Source organism: Rhincodon typus, chromosome 9, assembly GCF_021869965.1.
Source record: "Rhincodon typus isolate 14 chromosome 9, sRhiTyp1.1, whole genome shotgun sequence".
Taxonomy (NCBI): Eukaryota; Metazoa; Chordata; class Chondrichthyes; order Orectolobiformes; family Rhincodontidae; genus Rhincodon; species Rhincodon typus.
This window is the reverse complement of record NC_063340.1, coordinates 91,315,810-91,337,359: the sequence shown is the minus strand read 5'-3', so window position 1 is coordinate 91,337,359 and position 21,550 is coordinate 91,315,810. Positions and strand designations below refer to the sequence as shown.

At 44.1% G+C, this 21,550-nt stretch overlaps 1 protein-coding gene across 2 annotated transcripts in view; it reads left to right on the top strand.

Moving 5' to 3' along the window:
* The window catches only part of adcy3a (adenylate cyclase 3a), a 102,862-nt gene that overhangs the window by 1,090 nt on the left and 80,222 nt on the right, over positions 1 to 21,550 (top strand). For both annotated transcript variants that reach the window (XM_048601290.1, XM_048601289.1), the window contains exon 2: positions 396 to 1,115. In XM_048601290.1, the coding sequence (XP_048457247.1) occupies positions 453 to 1,115 (663 nt within the window). In that variant the 5' untranslated portion in view covers positions 396 to 452. The remainder of the gene's footprint in view (positions 1 to 395; positions 1,116 to 21,550) is intronic.

The window sequence follows — 21,550 nt, the reverse complement described above, 5'->3', positions numbered from 1 at the left end:
CTCTCCCCCTGGGTCAGAGTGAGCACCGTATCCCCCTGGGTCACAGTGAGCACCGTATCCCCCTCTCCCCCTGGGTCACAGTGAGCACCGTATCCCCCTCAATCCCCTTCCCCCTCCCCAGGTCAGAGTGAGCGTTGTACCCTCCCGGGAGCAGAGTGGACATTGTATCCCCCTGGGGTGAGAATGGACAGTATATAGGCCAGCAGTGACTCCCTCAGCTGGCACTGACCCCTTGCCTGTCAGTGCTGGTGGTCTTGCATCAACATATCAGTCTCCCTCGGCATCCACTCACACACACCTGTCAGAGTTGACACCAATTCACCCAGCACCAATTGATATCAAATTTCTGAGACAGATTGACAGTGAGTGCCTTAACATCAATTTGCATGCCACAGGTTTGTCTGGCAACAGAGTAGACACCATCTCACCTGAAACTGGTTGGCATTAGCACAATGCCCAGGAACCGTGCATTTTCAGAGCCAGAGTACTCAGCAGAATGTTCGGTCAGCCTGCCCTCTGATCCTGAGCAGGGTGTGGAACGGAGCCGAGAAGTGACAGTCAGGAATTCGGGATGTTGCCTCTGCCTCCCCCGTTTCATGAGACTGACTTTTGTGCCCGAATCCCTGGAGAACCTGTACCAGACATACTTCCGCCGGCAACGACATGATACACTTCTGGTTCTGGTGGTCTTTGCTGCACTATTTGACTGTTACGTCATCATCACATGTACGGTGCTGTACTCCAGTGACAAGTTAGCCTCTCTCCTGGTGGCTGGAATCGGACTGGCTGTTCATCTCCTCCTCTTCGTCTTGTGTAGGTTTGGACTTGTCCCGGATAAAATTTCCCAGAAGGTCATTCCATATAGTCTCTGGGTCCTCATCGCCGCCCAGATCTTCTCCTACCTGGGCCTGAACTTCTCCCACTCTCATGAGGCCAGTGACACAGTGGGCTGGCAAGCTTTCTTCACCTTCTCCTTCTTCATCACCCTTCCACTGCAGCTGACACCCATTGTCCTCATCACCGGCACCACATGTGGGGTTCACACCCTTGTTCTGGGGGTCACCATCGCCCAGCAACAACAGGAGCAGATCAACAGTATGGCCTTGGTGCAGCAGGTACAGGGATGGTCATTTCTGTGCAATCTCAGGGGTGCACTGTACAACCAGGGAGAACTTTAGGCCAAAGAGACATGGGACTTTTGGAACTGTTTACTGGAAGCAACTTGAAATGAGAGTTTGCAATGGGGCCAGTTGCAACAGAATGTGGAGTGAAAGTGACTGAGGGATGTGGGAAAGACAGCACTGATTTAATTGGAGGACATGGGATGAAAGGTGGATCAGTGAAATTGGGGAATACGGGAAAGGAGGTTGGGCATAAGGAGAGTGAATGAGATAGGGCATATGGGGAGGGGGTGAGATGGGGATATGGAGAGTGGGTGAGTTGGGGGATATGGGAAAGGAGGGTGTGATTTTGGCGATATGGAAGGGATAGGTTGAGGGATTTAGAGGAAGATGAGTAGAGGAATATGGGGAGGGGATGATGTGGGGTATGTGAAGAGAGTTTTGGGGGATATGAGGAGGAGATGAGTTGGAGGATATTGGGTGGGTTGGGATATATGAGGAGAGGGGTGAGTTGGGGGACATGAAGAACATATGTTTGAGGAACTGTGAAAGGACAGGATTGGTTGCTTTCAATTTCTGAGTACGATGTAAGATACTGACATGATAATGTAAATATCCTAAAATTATTAATTACACTTGAAGCAATGTAGGTGTGGTACTTCTGTGTTAAAAATGTTGGTGAAACTCAGTAGCTCTGGCAGTACCTGTGAAGAGAGAAACATTTCTGATGAAGGGATCTGGATTCAAAATGTTAACTCTGTTTTTCTCTCCACAGAAGCTACCAGACCTGCTGAGTTTCTCCAGCAATTTCTGTTTTTGTTTCATATTTCCAGCATCCAGAGTTCTTTATTTTATTAGTACTGAGGCAACTTCATTCTGAGGCTGATGTGTGACTTGTGCAGTTAAGCTTTGCAAAGGAAAAACAATCATTCAAGATCATGTTCTTAGTCCTGGTGCTGTTCTGAGTCAATTAAGTAAGGAAAGGCCCAGGCTTCATTCTTGGCCTGTGCTGATCTCGCCTGCGTCAGTGAGGCCCACAACAACATGTATTGTCTTTAAAGTAAAAAATTCTCCAGTAATTCACAGGGTTGATAATCTGATTAAATATTTCGCTTCTCGCCTTGAATGTTGTCGTCTCCCAAAATCACATCCTATCTTTCCCAGAATTTGATCTGTCCAATCAGGTTTCCACTGCTGCCACAGTATTGAAACAACTCTTAACAAAGTCACTGCTGCCACCCTATATATCTATATGAGTCTGGTAAACCATTTACTCTTGTCCTCTTCAACCGGTCTGCAGCCTTTGACACAGTCAGTCAGACCATCCTCCTCCTGCACATCTTCACCATCATCTGGCTGGTGGGATTGCTCTCATTCAGTTAGGGATAAGCAAGCAATGCACTCTTCCCATGGATGAATAAAGAATCACAGTCAGAGAATCACTGACAATGGTTTATCTAATTGCTCCTGCATCATTATCTCTGATGTCCCCATAGGTTCACTTTGAGTGAAATAATTATTTTGAGTCTGGTAAATGTTCACTCTGTTTCTCTCTCCACAGATATTGCCAGATCTGTTGAATTCCTCCAGCATTCTCTGTGTTCATTTCCAACATTCCATTTGTCTTCTGTAGTATTGACTGAACATGCACGCAAGTTTTTTTGTGCTTGATGCACAAGATGTCCCAAATCTTTCTGTTGCTGCAACTTTCTGCTTTCTTTCTCCATTTAAGTAATATTTATGTCCTCTATTCCACCAACTAAAGTACATAATATCACATCTCCCTGCAGTACATTGTTGTGACACAAAGACAGACAGCCAATTGAAACCAGCCTCCCTATTCGCAGCAGTAGAATAAAACCTTCAAAGACCTCAACAGTGAACCAGTGGTTTCTAACCAGACTTTTCGAATAAAAAGCACCAAACTTTGAGATAATTGATTCTAGACTCTGGGTTTGTAGTTTAAACAAGACTTAACTATTTATTAATAATGCAGCAAATAATGTAATGTAATTGATGTGTATGATTTAAACCCAATAACCTTTGTTTTCAACCTCATTCACACAAAAGACAGACAGACAACCAAACACAGTTTGGGGATAGATAAAAGAAAATAACAAAATTGGCCAGATCACTTAAGCAGTTTTCTTGGTGCATTGTTCATGATACATTGTTCCACAGGCGTATATGATTGTTTCTTGGGTGATTTTCTGAAGACGTTGATCAGGGCCACCTTTTCAGTTCGCTCTGAGGAAATTTCAGTAATATTTATAACTTAGTTTCTATTCCCTGAACTTCTAGGAGCTAGCTGATACTGGGAGGTTAGGTGAGAACTTTCCAGTCTTTATGCTGTAGCAACAACTCCTGTCATAACGACAGTCCAAAAACCAGTTCAAACTCTTCGGCTCCTCCCTCTGTTTGACCAACATGTTCTCTCCCAGACTTGCTGGCAACAAATCCCATTAACCATTGTAGGAGGGACGTGATAGCACAGGTGAGGGTGCAGAGGAGATTTGCCAAGTTCTAAGGAAGGGTCACAGGACCCGAAACGTTAACTCTGATTTTTTTCTTCATAGATGCTGCTAGACCTGCTGAGCTTTTCCAGCAACTTCTGTTTTTGTTTGCCAAGATGTTGCCTGGCTGGAAAATTTCAGTTCTGAAGAGAGAATGGACAGACTGGGGTTGTTTTCCTTAGAGTAGAGGAGATTGAGAGGGAACACATGAGATGTTTAACATTATGATAGGCATAGATAAAGTGGGTGGGAAGAAATTTGTTCCCTTTTTGGAGGGATCAATAGCTGGGGGCATAGATTTAAGGGAAGGGCAGGAAGTTTAGAGGAGATGTGAAGGAAGACTTTTTCAGCCAGAAGGTGGTGAGAATCCGGAAGTCACTGCCTGTAAAGGTGGTGGAGGCAGAAACCTTCTTAACGTTCAAGAATTTAGATGTGCACTTACAATGCCAAGGCGTACAAGGCTATGGGCTAATTACTCGAAAATGGAATTAGAACATTTAGGTGGTTGTTTTTGACTAGTGTGGACATGGTGGGCCCAAGGGCCATTTTCTGTGTTATAGATCTCTTTGACTCAATGTAGGATGAAGCCATCTGAAGCCTAGGTAGGCTACATCAAAAGCTTTGCACTCATCTACACCTGGTCACCTCTGAAAAATTCAATCACGTTATCAGACATGACCTCTCTTTAACTGAACCATGCTGATTGTTTTTCCTTAATCCCTGCCTCTCCAAGTTCAGGTTAATTCTATCCCTCAGACTTGCTTCCAGCAGTTTCCCCACCACTGAGGGTAGATTTATTATTTATTATTATTTATTATTCATTCATTTTGTAGGATATGGGCACCGTTGGCTGGGCCAGCATTTATTACCTGTCTCTGGTTGCCCTTGAGAAGGTGGGGGTAAGCTGCCTTCTTGAACTACTGCAGTCCACATGCTGTGGGTTGACCCACAGTGCCCTTAGGGAGGGAATTCCAGGATTTTGACCCAGCGACAGTGAAGGAACGGCGATATATTTCCAAGTCAGGATGGAGAGTGGTTTGGAGGGGAACTTGGAGGTGGTGGTGTTCCCATATAACTCTTGCCCTTATCCTTCTTGTTGTAAGTGGTTGTTGGTTTTGAAGGTGCTGTCTGAAGATGTTTGGTGAATTTCTGCGGTGCATCTTGTAAAAAGTACACAGTGCTGGTACTGAGCGTCGGTGGTGCCAATCAAGCAAGACGCTTTGTCCTGATGGTGTCAAGCGTCTTGAGTGTTGTTAGGGCTGCACTCATCCAGGCAAGTGGGGAGTATTCCATCACACTCCTGACTTGTGCCTTGTAGATAGTGGACAGGCTTTGGGGAGTCAGGAGGTGAGTTACTCGTCACAGTATTCTTAGCCTCTGACCTGCTCTTGTAACCACTGTTTACATGTTGAGTCCAGTTGAGTTTCTGATCAATGATAAACCCCGAATGTTGATAGTGGGGGATTCAGTGATTGTGACGCCATTGAATGTCAAGGGGCGGTGGAGGAATGTGCTGATAATCATGTCCCACTACACCATGTGTCACACCAGCAGCGTAAAACATTTGATTTAATCACCAAAATAGCCAGTTCTTACCTTTCTGCATTTCAATGCAGAATAGAAGTTTCTTAGATTTTACTGGATTTCTTTAATCAACTCAAAGTAATTCATTTATTATAACATAAAACTTGCCATTAAAAACAAATTGCAAGACTGGTTAACATTTAAAAGATAATCAGGAATTAGAGAGTAAGTCACATGGTCAGTGTGAGGGAGACTGCTGCAGTGTCAGAAACAGAATAACTGGGAATTTGGGTCAAGGTGGGAATTCAACTGGTAAATCTTTTGTAAGTTTAATTATAGTCTGAAAATAATCAGGCCTAACCTTTAAGGAAGTTAAAATAGCCTAGGTAAACAGGCAGCTGCCTGCTAGTGGAAGTTATCTATAAAACAACTGAGTGTTAGGTGTTCACTACCGGCAAGAAGTAAGGAAAAACAAGTGACTCATCAGAGCTCTCTACATAAGAAGGGCTTGTTGAAAGCACAACCTCAAATTTAGCTGCATCATCAGTGTGGGCAAGACTTGGCTGAAATGAGGCAGAGGCAGGATAAATAATGGGGAATTTGGGTCAAAATGGGAATTCAGAGCAGGAGCAGATGGGCAAAAAGAGATGCTTTAAAGAACGACAGAAGAAATAAAGTATGATTGAGAGGCCTATCTGCACCGAAACCAACAGTGACATGATTCGCTAGTGCAGTTAAAGCAGCTGATTGGTAAGAAGGTTTAGTCCATAATTTTAATCATTAAATATTGGTATTTGGTTTGTAATTAGGTTTCAACATCTTTCCTCTCTTTTTGTGAGAAATAGCTTGTTAAATATTTATACTCAGTCCATTCTTATACTAAGGGTAACAAGTACTTTTTAGTGTTACAGGATGGCAGGTCAGAAAGGCCAAGTGAAGTGTACTTCCGATGATATGTGTAAAGTCACGGGCATACCATGTGTCCCAGAAAACTCATCTGCAAGAAGAGTCACTTGCTGCACAAGCTTGACTTCTGTGTTTCAGAGCTCATTGTTATGTATCCATGTGGCAGAGGAATACATGGATGATGCATATCAGAAGGCAGTCATACCGCAGACTAGAAGCATACTGTTAGAGAGGGACTGGGTTACTACCAGGCCATCTAAGGAAAGTAAGTAAGTATAGGAATTACAGAATTGCAGAATTGTTATGGCACGGAAGGAGGCTATTTAGCCCATTGTGCCTGCACTGGTTCTATTACCTAGTGCCAATCTCCTGCCTTATCCCCACATCCGATGCGCCATTTCTATCAAACTATCATCCAATGCCCTTAATTGAACCTGCCTCCACATTTCCAGAAAGTGCATTCCATACCCTAACTACTCACATTACTCTTCCTTCATTCGTATATTACTTTAAATTTACAACCTCTCGTTCTTTATTCATTTACGAATGGAAACAGCTGCTTTCTGTCCCTGCTTCTATCTTGCATACTAATTTGTGTTCCACCTAGGAAACTGGTGAGGGCGACAATTCCTCAGCGGAGTGCTGCCAGAGCCAAGCCCATGACACCAAAGGTAACTCAGCTGCACAAGGCAGGAGGAAATCAGACAGGTGTTTCTCTGGGGCTTGAAACATGATTTCAGGGTGGTGTGTTGCCTTCAAAGATGTTACAGAGCTGCTGCAGGACATCCTTCTGAGAGACAGGAATCAGCTAGATGTTGTGGTCCATATTGGTACCAACAACTTAGGTAGGAAGAGAGATGAGGTCTTCAAGGGCAGATTTCAGGGAGTTTGGAATGAAATTAAAAAGCAGGACCTCAAGAGCAAATAATCTCAGGATTACAGCCAGTGCCAAGTGCTTTCAAGCATAAGAGCAATTGGATTAATCAATTGAATATGTAGCTGAAGAACTGGTGTAGGAGACAAGGCATCAGATTTCTGAGGCTTTGGGACTGGTTCTGGGACAGCTGGGGCCTATACAAGCTGGATGGGTTACACCTTAACTGGTTTGGGACTTGCAGGGAGATTTGCTAGTGCTGTTGGGTGGTTTTAAACTAGTTTGTTAGGGGAATGGGAACCTGCTGTGGGTTAACCCACAATGCCATTAAGTAGGGAATTCCAGGATTTTGACCCAGTAACGGTGAAGGAATGGCGATATTAGAAGGAATGGCTCTTGACCTTCTAGATGGAAGTGGTCGTGTGTTTGGAAGGTCCTGTCTGAGGATGTTTGGTGAATTTCAGGAATACATCTTGTAGATAGTATACACTACTGCTACTGATGGTGATGGAGGGAGTGGATGCTTGTGGATGTGGTGCCAATCAAGTGGGCAGCTTTGTCCTGAATGGTGACAAGCTTCTTGTGTTGTTGGAGTTACAGTTGTTCAGGCAAGTCGAGAGTACTCCATCTCACTGCTGACTTGTGCCTTGTAGATGGTGAACAGCGTTTGGGAAGTCACGAGGTGAGTTACTTGCTGTGGGTATTTCTAGCCTCTGACCTGTTCTTGTAGCTGCTGTGTTTAGGTGGTGAGTTCAGTTGAGTTCCTGGTCAATGATAACCCCCAAGATGTTGATTGTGGGGGATTCAGTGACGGTAACACCATTGAATGTAAAGGAGTGGTGGTTAGATTGTCTCTTATTGGTGATGGTCATAGCCTGGCATTTGTGTGGCATGAATGTTACTTGCTCAAGCTGTCAACCAAGCCTGGATATTGTCCAGATCTTGTTGCATTTAGACATGGACTGCTTCAGTATTTGAGGAGTTGCGAATGGTGCCGACCATTGTGCAATCATCAGCGAACATCCCCACTTCTGACCTTATGATGAGGGGAGGTCATTGATGAAGCAGCTGAAGGTAGTTGGGCCTAGGACACTACCCTGAGGCACTCCTGGCATGATTTTCCCTTCATGAAGATGTGCTGATTCTGCTTGATTTTATTATTTATCTCAACATGCTCCGCTCTTAACATCTTTTCCTAATAACAGCTGTTATGCTAACTGGCCTGTCGGTATTTTGTAAATTGGAAGTCTCAGATCAGGATCCAGCACAAAAGAAAGAGTGACATCATAGGAAAACTGTAAATTCATTGGTTGGTAATAGTTGCTTATCTGAATACCTGTTATATATTACTTTCAGTTTGAAGGTGAGGAGGAGAAAGATTTACAGATAACAAACTAAAAGACCAGTAGGAATTTTTTTTAAGAAAACAAATTAAGAAAGAAGTAAATAAACATACATTTAGGACCAGGCAATGTGTTGTACCTGCATAACTGGGGACCTGGCGGACCCCACTGTGATTCATAGTGACCACACCTGTAGCACGTGTTGGTTGCTTGAGGAACTCCGGCTCAGAGTTGATGAGCTGGAGTCTAAGTTTCAAACAGTGCAGTACATCAGGGAGGGAAGAGTTGCCTGGAAGCTGTGTTTTAGCAGACAGTCAAACCCCTCAGATTAACCACCTCAAATTCAGTCAGTGGTTAGGGACAAGACAGTGTGACTATTGGTGAGGCAGGTAAAGGAATCCAGGAGGTAGTGCCGAATGAGCCTCAGCTCTTGAGCTTGTCCAACAGGTTTGAGATTCTTGCTCCTTGTGTGGATAAGAGTATAGGCTGTAGAGAGGATGAACAAACTGAACATAGGAACCACAAGGCTGAAGGGGATAAAAACAGCAATATAGTTGTAATTGGGGATAGCATAGTCAGGGGAATAAACACTGTTCTCTGTGGACAGGACTGAGAGCCTGCCAAGAGCCCGGATTCAGGATATCTCATCTGGGTTACAGAAGCACCTTAGTTTGGGAGGGGAAAGATCCAGTTGTCATGGTTCACGTAAGAACCAACGATATCAGTAGAAAGAGGAATGGGGTTCTGCTGAGGGAATATGAGCAGCTAGGGGCTAAATTAAAAAGCAGAACCAAAAACATAATAACTTCTGGATTGCTACCTGAGCCAGAAGCTAATTGGCACAGGGTTAACAAAACTAAAGATTGATGTGGGAGAAACGGGTTCGAATTCATGGGACATTGGTACCAGGACTGGGGAAGGAAGGAGATGTTCCAATGGGATGGGCTCCACCTGAATCATTCTGGGAGCAGAGTGCTGGACAGTCACAACTAGGGCTGTGGATTGGGCTTTAAACTAAAGATTTGGGTGAAGAGGGTTTAGGCAGGGGCTTTGTGTGTTCAATAAATGGAAAATTATGGAAAAAGTTAGTGGTAGAGGACTCAGGAGAGGTTACTTGAGTTTTTAGAACAAGTCATGGGAAACAGAGTGTGGAAAGGGTCAGGAATCTTAACTTCAGGCACACAGATGAGAGGACAACAACGAGAAGTGAGGCAGTCAACTCAGGATTGAGGGTATCGAACTTAAATGCATCAGCATTCAAAACAAGGTAAATGAGCTTGTAGCACAGATTGCAATTGGAGGGTACAGTGTTCTGGATATCACAGAGATGTGGCTGCAACATCAGGGCTGGGAACTAAATAGTGACTTAGAGACAGTAAGGACTGCAGATGCTGATGCTCGAGTCAATAAATGTGGAGCTGGAAAAGCACAGCAGGTCAGACAGCATCCGAGGAGCAGGAAGGTCAATGTCTGACCTGCTCTGCTTTTCCAGCTGCACATTTATTGACTCTAGGAACTAAATATCCTAGGAAATCTATCCTATCGAAAGGACAGGCAGATTGACAGAGGGGTGGCATTACCTTCTTACTGAGAAATAATTTTTTTATTCCCTTATTCATTCACAAAATGAGGCAATTGCTGACTAGGCAGTATTTATTGCCCATCCTTCATTGCCCAGAGGGCAGTTCAGAGTCAACCACATTGCTGTGGGTCTGGAGTCACATGGAGGCCAGACCAGGTAAGGATGGCAGTTCTCTTCCCAAAAGGACATTAGTGAACCAGATGGGTTTTTCCCATCAATTGACAATGGATTCACAGTCATCATTAGATTCTTAATTCCAGATATTTTATTGGATTCAAATTCCACCAACTGCCATCGCAGGATTCAATCCCAAATCCCCAGAACGTTATCTGGGTCTCCGAATTTACAGTCCAGTGACAATACCACTAGGCCATTGCCTCCCCTGATTAAATTGATTGCAAGAAGTGATACAGAGTCAGAAAGTGTGGAATCTGTGTGGGTAGAGTTGAGGATAAAAGTTGCTGATGGGCGTTGTGTGCAGGCCTCCAATCAGTAGTCAGGATGTGGGGCAGAAAATTAATCAGGAGATAGAAGTAGCATATAGGAATGGTACTATTACAATAATCATGGGGGACTTCAATATGCAGATAGACTAGGAAATCAACTTGGTAGCAGATCCCAAGGAAAGGAATTTGTGGAATGGTTTTTGGAGCAGCTTGTCCAGAATTTTGATGCAATGACACTGATGGAATGGTGATATATTTCCAAGTCACAATGGTGAGTGGCTTGGAGGGGAACTTGCAGGGGGTGGTGTTCCCATGCACCTGCTGTCCTTGCCCTTCTAGATGGAAATGGTCAAGGGTTTGGAAGGTGTTTAAGGATTTTTGGTGAATTTCTGCAGTGTATTTTGGAGATAGTATCCTTGGCTGCTACTGAGCGTCAGTGTGAATGGAGTGGATGTTTGTGGATATGGTGCCAATCAAGCGGGCTGTTTTATCCTGGATGGGGCAGGAACCAGAGAAGGAGGTCAGCAAGTAAAATGACTCAGACTCCAAGAAAGAACAGACAGGGAGAGGTAGTAGGAACTGCACATGCTGGAGAATCTGAGATAACAAGGTGTAGAGCTGGATGAACACAGCAGGCCAAGCAGCATCAGAGGAGCAGGAAGGCTGACAATATAGGGAAACGGTCTGAAGAACGGTCTAGGCCTGAAACGTCAGCGTTCCTGCTGCTTGGCCTGCTGTGTTCATCCAGCTCTACACCTTGTTATCTCAGACAGGGAGAGGTTACTGAACACAGTGGGACTGACGGTCTGAACTGTATTTTTTAATGCGAGGAGTATGATAGGTAAGGCAAATGAATTTAGAGTTTGGATGAATACACACAACAATGATGTTATAGCCATTACAGAGAGTGGTTGAGAGAGGCACGACACTGGCAGCTTAATGTTCCAGGATTGCAACGGTTCAGGCTAGAAAGAGAGGGATGTAAAAGAGATAGGGAAGTTGCATTACTGATGAGAGAGAATATCACAGCTACACTGAGGGAGGACACCTTGAAGGGCTCACCCAGCAAGGCCATATGGATAGAGCTCAGGAATAGGAAGGGTGCAGTCACTTTCATGGATTGTACTAATAGGCCTCCCAACAGCCAGTGGGCGATGGAGAAACAGATACATGGACAGATTAGGAAAACTGTAAAAACAACAGAGTTGTTGTGATGGGGGTCATATAATTTTCCCTATATTGACTGGGATTCACTTAGTGCCAGGGCCTTGGATGGGAGAGGATTTGTTAGTTGTGTCCAGGACGGTGTTTTGAAACAATATATAAATAGTTCAATTAGGAAAGGGGCCATATTAGATCTGGTATCGGGGAATTAGCCCAGCCAGATGATCAAAGTTTCAGTGGTGGGGGAGTGCATTTTGGGAGCAGTGACCATAATTCTGTAAGTTTTAAGTTACTCTTGGAGAAGGATAAGAGCAGTCCTCGGATGAAAGTACAAAATTTGGATAGGGTAATTAAACATAGAACAGTACAGCACAGTACAGGCCCTTCGGCCCACAATGTTGTGCCAAACTTTTACCCTAATCCTAACGTCTATCTAACTTCCACCCCTACCTTATACTATCATCCATATGCCTATCTAATAGCCGCTTAAATGCCCCTAATGAGGCCGACTCCACTACCCTCTCCGGCAATGCATTCCACGCCCCTACCACTCTCCGAGTAAAGAACCTACCTCTGACATCTCCCCGATATCTACCTCCACTCACTTTAAAACTATGCCCCCTCGTAATAGCTACTTCCACCCGAGGAAAAAGTCTCTGGCTGTCTATCTGTACCTCTGATCATTTTGTACATCTCTATCAAGTCACCTCTCATCCTTCGTCGGTCTAAAGAGAAAAGCCCTAATTCTCTCAACCTTTCCTCGTAAGACCTTCCCTCCATTCCAGGCAACATCCTGGTAAATCTCCTCTGCACCTTTTCCAACACTTCCGCATCTTTCCTGTAATGAGGTGACCAGAACTGGACACAATACTCCAGATGTGGCCGAACCAGGCTTTTGTACAGCTGGAGCATAACTTCACGGCTCTTCAACTCAATCCCTCTATTAATGAAAGCTAACACACCATATGCCTTCTTAACAACTCTATCCACCTATTCAAGTTTGTCCTTCCAAAATGAATCACTTCACTCTTTTCATGGTTAAACTCCATCTGCCATTTCTCAGCCCAGCTCTGCATCCTATCAATGTCCCTTTGTGACCTCCGCACTGTCCACAACGCGACCCACCTTCGTATCGTCCGCGAACTTACTAATCCACCTTTCCACTTCTACATCCAAATCATTTCCAAAAATCACAAATAGAAGAGGACCCAGAACAGAACCTTGTGGTACACCACTCGTAACTGAGCACCATGTTGAATATTTTCCATCCACTACCACCCTTTGTCTTCTAAGGGTCAGCCAATTCTGAATCCAATCTGCCACATTTCCCCCATCCCATGCCTCCTTACCTTCTGCATGAGCCTACCATGGGGAACCTTATCAAACGCCTTACTTAAATCCATGTATACCACATCCACTGCTGTACCTTCATCCACGTGTTTGGTCACCTCTTCAAAGAATTCAATTAGGTTTCTGAGACATGATCTACCCCTCACAAATCCATACTGGCTATCATGAGTCAAACTGTACCTTTCCAAGTGATCATAAATCCTATCTCTCAGAGCCCTTTCCAATAATTTGCCCACCACTGACGCAAGACTAACTGGCCTTTAATTTCCGGGGTTATCCCTATTCCCATTTTTGAACAAGGGAATGACGTTTGCCTCTCTCCAATCTTCCGGCACTTTACCTGTGGACAGTGAGGACAAAAGGATCATCGCCAAAGGCCCTGCAATCTCTTCCCTTGCTTCCCATAGAATCCTTGGATAGATCCCATCAGGCCCGGGGGACTTATCTACCTTCAAGTTCCTCAAAATTCCTAGAACATCTTCCTTACTAACAGCGACCTCCACTAGCCTACCAGCCTGTTTCACACTGTCCTCCTCTACAACTAGGTCCCTTTCAGTTGTGAATACCGAAGAAAAGTATTCATTAAGGACCTCCCCCATCTCTTTAGGCTCCGTGCACAAATTCCCTTTACAATCCTTGATCGGCCCTACCCTTTCTCTGGTAATTCTCTTATTCCTCACATACGTGTAAAAAGCCTTGGAGTTTTCCTTGATCCTATCTGCCAAGGTTTTCTCATGTCCCCTTATAGCTCTCCTAAGCACTTTCTTCAGTTCCTTCCTGGATAACTTGTATCCCTCTAGAGCCTTTTCCATTCCTTTTTTCCTAAACCTTATATAAGCATCCTCCTTCCTCTTTACCAGTCGTTCGACCTCTCTCAAGAACCAAGGCTCCCTCACTCGACTGCATCTTCTCCGCCTGCTAGGGACAAACATATCGAGCACACGCAGTATGCATTCCTTAAACAATCCCCAGATTTCAATAGTGCTCTTCCCTGACAGTGTCTGTTCCCATTTTATGTTACCCAGTTCTTGCATAACAGAACTTTAATTGCCCTTCCCCCAATTATAAACCTTACCCTGCTGTACGTACCTATCCTTTTCCATGACTATTGTAAAAGTAACAGAGTTATGATTGCTACCGCCAAAATGCTCTCCTACCATCAGGTCTAACACTTGGCCCAGTTCATTGCCAAGCACCAAATCCAAAGTGGCCTCTCCTCGTGTTGGTCTATCTACATACTGTGTCAGGAATCCTTCCTGAATGCACTGGACAAAATCCGCTCCATCTAAACTATTACAACTAAAATGTTTCCAATCAATATTTGGAAAATTACCAGAATATTAGGCAATAACTGGGGAATGTAGATTAGAGGCAGCTGTTTGAGGGTAAATCCACATCTGGCATGTGGGAATTTTTTTCAAGGCTACTTGGTTAGAGTTTGGGACCAACATGTTCTTGTGAAAATGAAGAATAAAGATGGCAAGATGTGGAACCTTGAGTAACAAGAGAAATTTAGAGTCTAGTCAAAAAGAAAAGGAGGCATGCATAAGGTTTAGAAAACTGAAAACAGACACAGCCCTTGAAGAATACAAAGATAGCAGAAAAGAATTCAAACAAGAAATTAGGAGGGCTGCAAGGGGCCATGAAGTATCTATGGCAAACAGGATTAAGGAAAAATCACAAGGTATATTTTACACATATAAATGGAGCAAGAGGGTAACCAGTGAAGTGGTAGATACACTCAAGGACAAAGATAATTTGTGCACAGAGCCAGAGGAAGTGGGGCGAATACTATGCATCGGCAATCCCGAAGAGGAGGGACATGATAGATGGTGAGTTTCAGAATGGGTATGCTGATAAACTGGGGCATGTCAACATGAAAAAAAGAGGTAGTGTTGGGTGTTTTGAAAAGCATTAAAGTAGACAAGTCCCCAGGACTTTATTGGATCTATCCCAGAATGCTGCGGGAGACAGGTGAGGAAATTGCTGGGGCGTTGAATGAAATCTTTGTACACTGTTTAGTCACAGGAAAGAACCCAGAGGCCTGGAGAATAGTCAGCATTGTTATTTTGTTTAAGAATAACAGGGATAATCTGGAAAATTACAGGCTGGTGAGCCTAACATCAATGTTAGGGAGATTATTGGAGAAGATTCCAAGGAATAGGATTTACTACATTTGGAAAAATACGGACTCAATTTTGTTGAATTTTTTGAGTAAGTGACAAAGATGATTGATGAGGGTGAGGCGGTAGATGTTGTCTATATGGACTTTAGCAAGACCTTTGACAAGGTCCCTCGTGGCAGGCTGACAAAGAAGGTGAAGTCACATGGGATCTTCAGTGAGCTGGTAAGCTAGATACAAAACTGGCTTAATCATAGAAGGCAGAGTAGCATTGGAAGGGTGTTTTTATGACTGGAGATCTGTGACCAGTGGTTTTCCGCAGGGATCAGTGCTGGGACCTCTGTTGTTTTGTAATATATATAAATGATTTGGAGCAGAATCTAGGTGGCCTGATTAGTAAGTTTGCAGACAACGTAAAGATTGGGGGAAAAAACAAAATTGCTGAAAAAGCTCAGCAGGTCTAGCAGCATCTGTGAAAGAAAAAACAGAGTTAATGTTTCGGGTGCGGTGACCCTTCCTCAGAACTGGGGCGCTGCAGATAATGAGGAGGATTGCCAAGAGGATACAGCAGGATACAGATAGGCTGGAAACTTGGGCAGAGAAATGGCAGGTGGAATTTAATCTCGACAAATGCAAAGAGGATGTATTTTGGAAGATCTAATGCTGGAGAAATGTTTACAGTAAATGGCAGAACCCTTAGTAGCGTCAACATACAGAGAGATTTAGACGAGAAGGGCCACAGTTCCCTTGAAAGTGGCAACACAAGTTGGTTAGGGGTCAAGAAAGTTCATATCATGCTTGCCTTTATAGGTCAGGGCAAAGGGTGTAAAAATTGGCAAGTCTTGTTACAGTTGTATAGAACTTTGGTTAGGAATATTTGGAATATTATATACAGTTCTGATCACCACACTACCAGAGGATGAGGAGGCTTTGGAGAGGATACAGAAACAGTTTACCAGGATGTTGTCTGGTTTGGAGGGTATTAGCTATGAGGAGATTGGAAAAACATGGTTTGTTTTCACTTGAATGCTGAAGGATGAGAGGTGACCTGGTAGAAGTTTGTAGAATTATGAGAGGCATGGATAGAATGAACAGTCTGAGCCTTTTTCCCCGTGGTAGACATCTCAGTTACTTGGGGACTTAAGTTTAAGGTAAAAGGGGGTATGTTTAAAGGAGATCAGGAGGAAGGAGATCAGGAGACATACAAGATGATCAGAGGATTAGATAGGGTGGACAGTGGGAGCCTTTTTCATCGGATGGTGATGGCTAGCACGAGGGGACATAGCTTTAAATTGAGGGGTGATAGATATAGGACAGATGTCAGAGGTAGGTTCTTTACTCAGAGAGTAGTAAGGGCGTGGAATGCCCTGCCTGCAAAAGTAGTAGACTCGCCCACTTTAAGGGCATTTAAATGGTCATTGGATAAACATATGGATGATAATAGAATAGTTTAGGTTAGATGGGCTTCAGATTGGTTTCACAGGTCGGCGCAACATCGAGGGCCGAAGGGCCTGTACTGCGCTGCAATGTTCTATGTTCTATGTTTTTACACAGAGGGTAGGAAGTGCCTGGAATGCACTGCCAAAGGAGATGGTGGAGGTGGATACAGTAGCAAAGTTTAAGAGGCATCTTGACAGATACATGAATAGGCAGGGAATAGAGGGATACGGATTGCATAGGGGCAAAAGGCATCATGTGTTGGTCCAGGCTGGGAGGGCTGCAGGTTCTTGTGCTGTACTGTTCTTTATTCTTTGGTGTCAAGCTTCTTGAATGTTGTTGGAGTTGAACCCATCCAGGCAAGTGGAGCGTATTCTATCCTAGTCGTGACTTGTAGATTAAACATTAGGAATTCTCCAATTAAACATTTGGAAGGCATAGCTGTTATCTGTGGTTACCACTTCAAACTTCATTCCCTGGTAACTGTTCACAGTGTTCCAGCTGTGGCCTTACAAGTGCCTTGTAGAGTTTTAGTAAACAACTCCCACCACTCCCCCAACGCACACACACACACAAACACACACACAGACACACACACACACATAAACAGACGCACACACATAAACACACACACACACACACAAATGCAAACACACACCCACACAAACACACACATACACGCAAACACACACACACACAAACACAAACCTCAATGAGGTCACCCCTCATTCTCTTACATTCCAGGGAATAAAGTCCTATCCTGACTAACCTCTCCCTGTAACTCAGGCCTACTAGTCCTGGCAACATTGTCATAAATCTTCTTTCCTTTAACTATGTCTTTCATATAAAAGGGTGACCAAAACTGTACACAATACTCCCAAGTGCGGCCTCACCAACGACTTATACAACTGTACATAATGTCCCAACTGCCTCGACCGATGAAGGCCAGCATGGGTCAGAATCCTGGAATTCCCTCACTAAGGACATTGTGGGTCAACCTGCAGCACATGGACTGCAGCTGTTCAAGAACCAGTTCACCACCACCTTCAAGGGCAACTAGGGATAGATAATACATGCTGGCCCACTGAGCAGAGTCTACATCCCAGGACTGAATACTGCTGGTGTGACTGATGGATTGATTCTCCTCCAATCACTTGTAACAACTTGGACAGACTTAATGAATGGATAAGACCATGGTAGATGGCATGCAATCTGAATATGTGTGAATTATTTACCATGGTTGAAAAACCAAAAAGACTGAATATTTCTTAAATGGGACTGGTTGGAGTGAAACAGTGTCCAAAGACACATGCTGTCCTTATCCATGAATGACTGAAAGCAAGCATACGGGTACAGCAAGCCATTGGGAAGCAAATGGTATATTGTTCTTTATCACAAGGAGATTTGTGTCCAGGAGTAAAGACATCTTGCTGCAGTTGTGTACAGCTTTGGTAGGACCTTACTTGGAGTATTGTGTACAGTTTGGGGAGCTTGGTTCTGCCCAGGACCAGGTAGCTCTTGATCTCATTATGTGGAGATGCCGGTATTGGACTAGGGTGGGCAAAGTTAGGAGTCACACAACACCAGGTTATAGTCCAAGTTTATTTGAAACCACGAGCTTTCAGAGCGCTACTCCTTCATCAGGTGAAGTCTCATTACAGCCTCATTCAAACATAGACAAAAGAAGTGACTTCCAGGTGTGAGGTGAGAATGACAAACTGTTGACATCAAGGCTGCATTTGATCTAGTATGGCATCAAGGAGTCTGAGCAAAACTGGAATCGATTGGTATCACTGAGGAACACACCGCTGTTTGAAGCCATACCCGGCACACAGGAAGATGGTCGCGATCTGTCATCTCACCTCCAGGACATCTCTGCAGGAGTGTCACAGGACAGTATCCTAGGCTCATTGTTCTTCAGCTGCTTCATCAATGACCTTCCCTCCATCATAAGGTCAGATGTGGGATGTTGGCTGATGATTGCACAATGTTCAGCACCATTCGCAACTCCTCAGATACTGAAGCAGTCTGTGTCCAGTTGCAACAAGACCTGAACGATATCCAGGCTTGGGCTGACAAATGGCAAGTAACATTTGATCCACATAAATGCCAGGCAATGACAATCTCCAATCTAATCACCACCCCTTAACATTCAAGGGTGTTACTGTCTCTGAATCTCTCACTATCAACATCCTTGAGGTTACCTTTGACCAGAAACTCACCACATAAACACAGTGGCTAGAAGAGGCTAGGAATACTGCGGTGAGTAACTCACCTCCTGACTCCCCAAAGCCTGTCCCACCATCTACAAGGCACAAGTCAGGAGTGTGATGGAATACTCCCCACTTGCCTGGATGAGTGCAGCTGCAAAAACACTCAAGAAGCTTGACACCGTCCAGGACAAAGCAGCCCCCGCTTGATTGGCACTACATCCACAAATATCCACTCCCTCCGCCACCGACGCTCAGTACCAGCAGTGTGTACTATCTACAAGGTCCACTTCAGAATTCACCAAAGATCCTCAGACAGCACCTTCCAAACCTACGACCACTTTTATCCACAAGGACAAGGGCAGTAGAAACATCGGAACACCACCACCTGCAGTTTCCCTCCAAGCAACTCACCATCCTGACTTGGAAACATATTGCTATTCCTTAACTGTCGCTGGGTTTAAATCCTGGAATTCTATGCCTAATGGCATTGTAGGTCAAACCACAGCAGGTGGACTGCAGCGGGTGAAGAAGGCAGCTCACCGTCACCTTTGTAGGGGCAACTAGGTACAGGCAATAAATGCTGGCCAGGCAGTGATGCCGCATTCCACATGTGAATAAAAAAATTTGTCTCCTTATCAAGGTAAGTCTATACTTGCCAGAGGAAATGCAATGCAGGGTCCCTAGATTAATCCCTGGGATGACAGGACTGTTTTATAGGGAGAGATTGAAGAAACTGGGTCTGTTTTCTCAAGTGTTTTGAAGAGTGAGAGATGATCTCATTGAAACTTACAAAATTCTTAAGGGGATAGACAACTTAGATGCAGAAAGGAGTCTAGAACTGTTATTCCCACTTTCCATGGTCCATCAGGTTTAGTTTCTGGTTATCAATAAACTGAGACTATTGGGGAGGTAGTATTATAACTGGACTGTTAATCCAGAGACCCAGGTAATGTCGCAGGCATGTGGGTTTGAATCTTGCCACAACAGATGGTGGAATTCAAATTCAATAAAAATCTGGAATTGTGTCTAAAGATGACCGTGAAAACATTACCAATTATTGGGAAATACCCACCTGGTTCACTAATGTCCTTCGGGAAAGGAAATTGCCATCCTTACCTGGTCTCACCTATATGTGACTCCAGACCCATAGCAATGTGGTTGACTCTTAACTGCCCTGTGGGCAATTAGGGGTAGTCAATAACCTAGCCAGCAATGTCCTCAAGATGTGATAACAACAGAATATATCTAATTTTTTTAATTAAAAAATACTGCAAAAGTCTTACCTATACAATGCTCACAATCACAAGTGAAGTGGTTATGTGGACTTTTCTGAGGATCAAACAGGATCAGCTTGCTCTATATCAGCCTCCAGCTACTGACCAGATGGTCTGAGCTTGCTAACACTGCTCTGAGGCAGGCTTTCTTTATACTCTTCTTCCATACATTCAAACTCTGACACTGTCCCAGCCTCCAGCAAATGATCAGTTTGACCCCACTGGCAATCATCACAAATGTGTAATCTGCCATGGCTAGTTCGATTAATTGGTTAGGCCACTTTTCGAATACTGCATTCGATTCTGATCTCCCTGCTATAGGAAGGATGTTGTAAAACTTGAAAGGGTTCAGAAAAGATTTACAAGCATGTTGTCACGGTTGGAGGGTTTGAGTTATAGGGAAAGGCTGAATAGGCTGGGGCTATTTACCCTGGAGTGTCGGAGGCTGAGGGGTGACCTCATAGAAGTTTATAAAATCATGTGGGGTATGGATATGGTGAATAGACAAGGTATTTTTCCTGGAGGAAAATTCGAGGGCATAGGTTTACGTTGAGAGGGGAAAGCATTAAAAGGGACCTCACGGGCAACTTTTTCACTCAGAGGATGGTGTGTGTATGGAATGAGCTGCCAGAGGAAATGGTGGAGGCTGGTACAATGACAACATTTAAAAGGCATCTGGATGAGTATATGAATAGGGATATGAATTGGAGGGATATGTGCCAAATGCTGGCAATTGGGGCTAGACTAAATTAGGATATCTGGTCGGTATGGACGAGTTGGGCCGAAAGGTCTGTTTCCATGCTGCACAACTCAATGACTCTAATTGCTCATTAAAACTCACTTATGTCTCCCTAACCTCTTGATTTTAATGAACTTTGGACAGAAATCACACAACACCAGGTTATAGTCCAACAGGTTTATTTGAAAACACAAGCTTTCGGAATCATACTGCTTCTTCAGGTGTCAGTGAGAGAGATAGTATCAGACACAGAATTTATAAATAAAAGATCCTAGAGTCACACCATTGATGAGGATGTACTAAACAAAGCTAAGTTTGATTAATATTTATATGTAAATCCCCGAATTCCTTTCAAGTCCCTGTGCTGTGAGAACTAAAGGTTTTATCAGTGTAAAGAAGGGGAGATAGTTTAGGTCAGACAATGCATGTTAGGTGTGAGGCCTTGTTTAGAATCTGTTTGTGTTTTGGTTTGCAGTCAGACTGGTTTTATTTCTAAAGTAGGAATTTATAAAACACCATGTTGACTGACTGTTAATAAATTGTGTGATTTTTGAACAAAATAGAATGTATCTGCAAATGCAAATTTACCCCATAGATTTACATGCGTGTGTGTGTGCGTGCGTGCATGTGTGTGTGTATGCTTGAGAGTCAGTGTGTGTATGATCTGTGCATGTCTGTATGTGTATGTGAGTGTGTTTGTGTGAGAGTGTGCGTGAGAGTGTATAGAGTGTGGTGTCACCTGGAGTGCGACATGAACCCAAGATCCTGGTTGAGGCTGTCATGGGTACCGAACTTGGCTATCAGCCTCTGCTCAGCAATTCTGCATTGTTGTGTATCCCAAAGTCCACCTTGGAGGACATTTACCCGAAGATCCAAGGCCAAATGTCCTATGACTGCTGAAGTGTTCCCCCACTTGGAGGGGCATCCTTGCCTGCAGCGTCT